At 36.9% G+C, this 7,405-nt stretch overlaps 1 protein-coding gene across 1 annotated transcript; it reads left to right on the top strand.

The window, feature by feature from the left end:
- The first annotated feature begins 233 nt into the window (after nt 1-233).
- LOC134662005 (copper homeostasis protein cutC homolog) lies at nt 234-1,606 on the top strand. Its single transcript, XM_063518286.1, has 4 exons — nt 234-294; nt 516-659; nt 842-913; nt 995-1,606. Exons 1-4 carry the CDS (start codon nt 292-294, stop codon nt 1,604-1,606), a joined length of 831 nt encoding a protein of 276 aa, XP_063374356.1. The 5' UTR covers nt 234-291.
- Nucleotides 1,607-7,405: the final 5,799 nt, after the last annotated feature.

The following is a 7,405-nucleotide window of genomic DNA, read 5'->3' as shown; positions in this document are numbered from 1 at the left end:
TCTCTCTCGCTCTCACTTATGGGTATTATATTCTTTAGTGCGGTGCATCAAGGTTGCGGTGCGGTGCGGTAGTGTGTTAAGACTATTAACGTAAAACACGTTCAGTTTTTTTCAGACTAGCAAGTATACTTTGACAAGTTTCGCAACAATCGAGTTGTTGTTGTCAACATGTCATAAATTCATTTCATTTTTCAAAACAAAAAGTACAAAATCTTTATAATTTGAAACTAAGTTAAAAATAAAAATTCTAGTACATTTTAGATGACATAGATTACTGTTGCTGCTTAGAAAATGGTAGTTTCGTACTTCGTAGCTAGCTTACAATTGTTATTAATGTGATCAATTTGGAACTCTCGCTTCCTTATCTTATTTAAGTTATATCTTGCAAAATAACTAAGCATAACTAAGTGTGTAAGGTTGCCAAAAAAGTAGTACATTACTATCTTGTTGCTAGTTGCTGTAGGTGTGATAGAGACTGCTTATTCCAAACTTAATTATTTTGCTAATGTTATCAGGTGAAACTGGAAGTGTGTATAGACAGCCTGGAGTCCGCCATCAATGCCATCCATGGCGGTGCGGATGAGCTTGAAGTATGTAGCTCACTTGCTGAAGGTGGTCTTACACCTACGGTTGGACTGGTGAAACTAATATTACACATGGTATGTCATAAATACAAAATCTTTATTTTAAGTTGTATGAATTATAAAGATTATAACTGGAAAGAATCCAAAATATAGACTTGCAAAGGGCAAAAGGCAATAGTTCAGTATATTCCTAGTCTATTGACCTTTCCTTTCACCACATCACTAATGTCTTTTATAAATTTTATTATCTATTTCAGGTACAGAATATAGGTACAGTGATGCCTATACATCACACATGCTCAGAGTGTAAATGCACAGAGTTAACTGCGGTACAAAAAACCTTTTATTCCTTATTCGCTGTTGTCTGAAATGAGTCTGGGAAACATAATGAGATATTGTATCTATTTCAGAAACCAAGTGTGAACATAATGATCAGATGTAGAGCAGGCTCTGATTTTTGTTACACACCGTTGGAAGTGGAAACAATGCTGTTAGACTTAGTCAAAATGAAGAACATGGGTGTAAACAGGTTTGTCTTTGGTGCACTTACTAGTGAACAAGAAGTTGATGTTGATACATGTGCCAAAATTATTGCTAAGGCTAAGCCCTTGCCGGTGACTTTTCACAGAGCCTTTGATATGTGCAAGAATACTTTAGTATCTCTTGAGAAGATTGTTAAACTTGGGTTTGACAGAGTTCTTACAAGTGGTCAGAGACCTTCGGTAGGGGATCATGAAGCATTGCAATTAATCACCGATTTGATGGGCTTTTACAAGGACAAAATCCATATCATGCCTGGAGCTGGTATCAATACAGAAAATGTTAAAAAATATGTGAAACTTGGATGCCCGTTAATTCATAGCTCATGTAAAGTCGCCAAAGAGCCCAAGATTGACAAAAGTTTGAACATGGGTATGGAAACTGCAGGCCCTGAGATAATTTATTACACAGATAAAAATAGTGTTATTAGATTAAGATGTGCAATAAGAAATGAGCTTTTACAGAAGCACTATGATTTGTAATTACCTATCTTTTGTTAATGCTCAAGTCCTTATAGAAAATGACCACAGAGTAAAATTCCCAAATCTGAAAAAAAAGTGTAGGTACTGTACAACTTTAAATAAAATGACCGATCAATGATATTGAAATTTTAGAAAAATATATGATTTGGTGCATTGGAGTAACTTCAAAAGCAGGGTAATTTTTAAAATGGCAAATATATATGTAGTTATATTGAAGCATTTTATACTGTAGCAACAGTAAGCAAGAAGCGTAAGTCTTGCTAACACAGACAATACAAGTTGCTAAAGGTATGAAGTGCTTCTAGCTTTATATATTTGCCGTTTTTAAAATGACTTACCTCGCTTGTGTAGTTACTTATGCACCTTGAAACTATAAAAACTCATCTTTGTTTGCTACATAATGCACACCTACCGTACCGCACGCAAACATCGCAAATCGAAGTTTCTTCTATTTGCCTCTGTGTCGCTCTTACATCTATATAGTATAGTAAGTATTATTTATGCAATTGTCCCAGGCAGGCAGGCATCCTGTATATAAAAATCTATTTTTTTATTCGGTAGACTAAAATGACATTTCATAGTATGAAATGACATTTTATGTTCATACTATTAACTGTCATTTCAGTCTACCGAATAAAAAAATAGACGCAGGCACATTTCAATTTTACAAATACGATCTTGACTTGCTATTCACCTCTGTGCACCTCGTTCTCACCAGTGTAAAAATGCGAGCAAGAGATTGCGCTGAGACTAACGAAAAATCGAAATAATATTTTTAAAATTTCAACTCTCCAGTGGTAGGATAGGTACCAATTAAAATCCGGCATTACTCGTTTGCCAGATTTATACCTGTCGAAAATTGCGTTGAAAGTAGCTGTGGGTACTAAGGGAGTGTCAATGCATAGTCTACTGGGTCCGTGATCTGTAATTCCAACAGAAATCGTTGTGCCGCCCTATAGATATTTACCAACCGTAATGGAGAAAGAAAAAGGTGAAAAGGTCGACTCGAAGCGACAGTGCTTCCTGAAAACATTGGTAGATATTGTGGCCCATTTATCATGGCGCCATATTCCCGCACAAAAATGTCCGCCCGCTCTCGTTTAATGATCCTATTACTGCGGTTACGGGAAACAATATCAGGACACCAGCGGAACAATTGAATGCGGCCCTGGCTTGATATTTCAACCGGTTACCTACTAGTAGACTCGAGCAGTTCAGTAGGTATACCTACGAGTAAAGATGTCATTTTCATTAACGTGATCGGTAACGGAATATCGTGAACGTTAAACGCTAAAGCTAATCCCATCGTAGACCGATATCGAGGATAATCGAGGCTCTTTGCCTCGATTATCAGAGGTTTTTAATGATATTTTTGACATAACAGCTGAATATAAACTTGGTCAACCAGATCTTGACAGTAGAAAAAGGCGGCAAATTTGAAAAATGTAGGCGCGAAGGTATCGCGTCCCATAGAAAATTTGAATTTCGCGCCTTTTTTTACTGACAAGATTTGGTTGACCAGCTATATTAATTAGTCAGTAATGATATAGGTACCTACAGGCTGATTCAGGAGACGTAAGCACGAGCAGGACCAACCCTACATAGTTCACTTTTTAGGGTTCCGTAGCCAAATGGCAAAAAACGGAACCCTTATGGATTCGTCATGTCTATCTGTCTGTCTGTCCGTGTATGTCACAGCCACTTTTTTCCGAAACTATAAGAACTATACTGTTGAAACTTGGTAAGTAGATGTATTCTGTGAACCGCATTAAGATTTTCACACAAAAATAGAAAAAAAAAACAATAAATTTTGGGGGTTCCCCATACTTAGAACTGAAACTCAAAATTTTTTTTTCATCAAACCCAAACGTGTGGTGTATCTATGGATAGGTCTTCAAAAATGATATTGAGGTTTCTAATATCATTTTTTTCTAAACTGAATAGTTTGCGCGAGAGACACTTCCAAAGTGGTAAAATGTGTGCCCCCCCCCCCTGTAACTTCTAATAGTTGGCGAGCCGACGATGCTAAATGTGTACTTACTCGAGCGTCGTACAGACCTATTGGAATCGAAATATTAGATGATAAGAAGAAAAAAAAGTTATATGAAGTTTTTTTTTTGCAGCGAACCGCGGAAAGCGTCTAAAATTTTTTTTTAATTTCGGGAGGTTGGTGGAGGGTTAAAAAATCGTTAAGCAGTTTGTGGGTTTGGTCGTTTTTGTCCACGTTAATGCTATATTTTTTCTATAACTTAATATAACACTTATTTGTAGGCATTTTCTTAATCTGACGAACACAAGTTTGACGCCTAATTTTTACATTGTAACCCAGATTAAGGAAATGCGTGCAAATAATTATCAGATTTAGTAATAGCACAATTATAACGTTAATTTGGACTAATATGACCAAATCCACAATCTGCTTAACAATTTGTTGAACCCTCCACCAACCAAGGGCTCAACACAGATGGCTAAAAGGGGTAAAGGTAGACTACACGGGGTAGCAAGATATCACTCATATCTTAATCTGACGCGCTCGAGTAAACACAAAAATTCCCTCTTGGGCTCCCCTACCATAAAATAAGAGAATGATAAAACTAAAAAAAATATATGATATCCATGCAAACTTCCACCGAAAATTGGTTTGAACGAGTCATAAATTCCCTAAATACGGAACCCTTCATGGGCGAGTCCGACTCGCACTTGGCCGCTTTTTTCTTTTTGTTAAATACCTACGTTTGACGTCTCTACAATCATGGCCACCCTACAAATAATAAAAAAAAAAGATAAAACCTGATGATACCAATAGGTATTAGGTAGTACATACATTACCTAAATATTAATGCCGCGTTTATGTGATTTGTATTCAAAATTGATTCAAAGCGTAAAAAAACAAAGAGATTTCTTATAGCTCCGAGTTTTAAATATCCTTTTATCATTTTTGGACAAGGCTGTACTTAACATCGTTCAAAAATACGCACAATTTGTCGCGCGGGCGTTGGATGATTGATGCTTTGGGTGGAATTCTCAACTGCCTGGCAAGAAGCACTGCGGCCATGTTTCGTCTTTAGCATCTTTGTAACCCGCCATCAATCATCAAGCTTTTTGAATACGCGACTCACTGAATCAACTTAGTAGAGATGTAGTGGGGCGAGCTGAATGTTATTGGGTACCTAATGCCGCCAAAGTGAGTTAGAGAAAATTTAGCAAAACTTTCTAAACATCAATCGTTGTATCTTGTCATGAAATTATACTTAATGTATTGGGTCCCATTCCCATACGGCATACATACATTCCTCGACTCTTCTCTTTCCGCACAGACTACATAAGTAGCACACATTACCTGTATAACTAGGCATGTTTAAGTTTGTTTTACTTCTGTTTTTCGCAAGGGAATATCGAGAAGTGAAAAAACCGGTCAAGTGCGAGTCGGACTCGCGTTCCAAGGGTTCCGTACATTAAGTACGACTCACGCTTGACTGCACATTCCTGTCATCTATGGGTAAAGAACTATACTTATAGTGTATTTTCTTCAAAAAATGGGGGGGAATGTCCGGATAGACAGACAAAGAAGAAAAAGTTATCCTATAAGGGTTCGTTTTTTCCTTTTGAGGTACGCAACCCTAAAAAGTAACCAAACAAGCAACAACGGTTGCACTCCGGGAGTGCCGATAGAAGTGAAAATTCACCTCACTATGTTACCGACGCCCGGTAACACGATACATACGTTTAGCGGAGGTATTCTATTTATTTATTATATATTATTATCATTCTCAAATAAGATCACACTTTTTCATTGACATGTTTATTTACATACTGCCATGACAACGTCAAATTATTTGAACATAGGTCTTGAAAAGGAGTCTGCAACATAAATGTCAAATAACATTGAGTTTTTCTTTATTGATTTAAATGCCATTTAAATTATAAGTGGCCACCTTACGGGGCTTACGGTCACGTCATCGCCTTACGCCCCTTAAGGTCACGTGATCGCCTTACGCTGTCTCGAGTTTATCATTTTTTCCCCACCCCAAAAAGTGCCCAGCGCGGCTAAAGAAGTTTTCACTTCAAAAACAAATGTGTACCAACACTGACCTAAATCTTTGAATTTATTACTACCAAAATCTTATCACAAAATATTATGTGTGAACAGACGTCCCTGCCAACATGAATTACTAATTCATTAAGGAGGTATTTACGGATAAGGAATGGGTTAAATAATGTCAAAGTAATTCGGTTCAAAGTGGTAGGTATTTTATTCTAACAATATATTAGTCTCCATTAAATACTAAGGTACAAAATAAGGCTATATCGTGAGATGTGAATACGCTTATTTAAGGCAGTTTTTGCTTTTCGTGTTGTGCATTATACCTACTATTTACATCGACTTATTATATATTTTCTAATACATTGTAGAGATAATAGACTTGGTCGAGTTGCACCCACATACAATTTATATAAAGCGTTTGCAAATAGAAGCCAAAACATACCTGAGGTTGGGGGCTAAGCTAAAGGCCCATGGGCTGTAGGTATATGGGAATTACCTTTTCAAACGTAAGGTGCGACTAGATCTAACAAATAAGTACCTACGTGACAAATGCGCAAGACCGCTCTGCGTTAGTGCAGTTACTTTAATACGTTAGATATGTATGACAGTGGTGTAGGTCTAATATTCTAGGGGGCTTTTAACATAGTTCCCAACCGGTTCTAGTCACTTACATAAAGTTTATTCATATTATCTAATATATACCTATATACTTATTGCTAAGTTCGTACTCAATGTTCTATACATATTATGTTAGAAGACTAGAATAAGTTCGTACGGTTATTTGAATAAATTTTGTACGTTTTCACCAATGTCGCCATTGGTGAAAACTTCTATCTCATTAAACCCTGATTAGCTACAATAAGTACGTTTTATTTACATTGAGGTCGAACCTAAAGCGCACCGGAGAGGATAAGCATGCCTGAATGCGACACTTAGTAGGTACATTTCGCAATAAAGGGGATATGGCTAAATTTAATAACTATTAGAGTCAATCATAACCCCCATCGCTTCGATTTTTAGTTGTAAGTTAGGTCCTCACTGAAAAATAGTGCTATAGTTTGCCGAAGACTTAAAAAAAAATAGACTAGGGTGCAATCTGCTTCGCTTAACTTAGTTACATAATAATGAAATAAAAAACACTCTTGGGAGTAATAAGTAACAGCTGTTACTCCTTGTATAATTGTGTGGAATTAACCTTAGCTTGTGAACAATGTTTTACGTGATTTGGGTGAGAATCGCTGGAGTAAATTATGATAAATGTTAGTGTGCGGGCTCTGTACGTTATGTTAGAGTCTAAATCACGTAAGTCGCATTAGTTACAATCATGATTTCCATAAAATATCATTGTTATATTTGTTATCATGATTACCGTAGACGTCGCCCGGCGACAAACACCTAACAGAGTAAGGCGTTAATGAAACTAAACTAGAGCCCGTATCATGAGTCACTGACAGTGTCAAAACTGACATATACGCTAACCTCTTCGTAATTTACTTTCTATACCTACATCTCGCTCGCACTAATATGCGAGTACGAGCGAGATGCATAGAAAGTACCTAAGTTACTTTCTCGATAGCGTTTATGTCAGTGACAAACTGGTGATAGTCACACAGGGTAGTGGAAAAGAATTTAAGTTACGGCGCGATTCGGGAAATGAATTAGTGATTCACTAGATATGAAATAGTAAAGATATGTGACGTTCCACGGCAAAAGGTACCTTATGGCTGGGGCTTACGCTATTATTAACGCCGCTC

The sequence above is a fragment of the Cydia amplana genome, chromosome 1 (genome assembly GCF_948474715.1).
Source record: "Cydia amplana chromosome 1, ilCydAmpl1.1, whole genome shotgun sequence".
NCBI classification, from domain to species: Eukaryota; Metazoa; Arthropoda; class Insecta; order Lepidoptera; family Tortricidae; genus Cydia; species Cydia amplana.
The sequence above is the reverse complement of the archived record's forward strand: the minus strand, read 5'-3'. Positions and strand labels throughout refer to the sequence as shown.

Excerpts from the sequence above, each read along its gene's own strand:
- LOC134662005 (XM_063518286.1), top strand. Across the intron at positions 660-841 it reads TGAAACTAATATTACACATG|GTACAGAATATAGGTACAGT; the intron begins GTATGTCATAAA and ends TATCTATTTCAG. Across the intron at positions 914-994 it reads AATGCACAGAGTTAACTGCG|AAACCAAGTGTGAACATAAT; the intron begins GTACAAAAAACC and ends TATCTATTTCAG.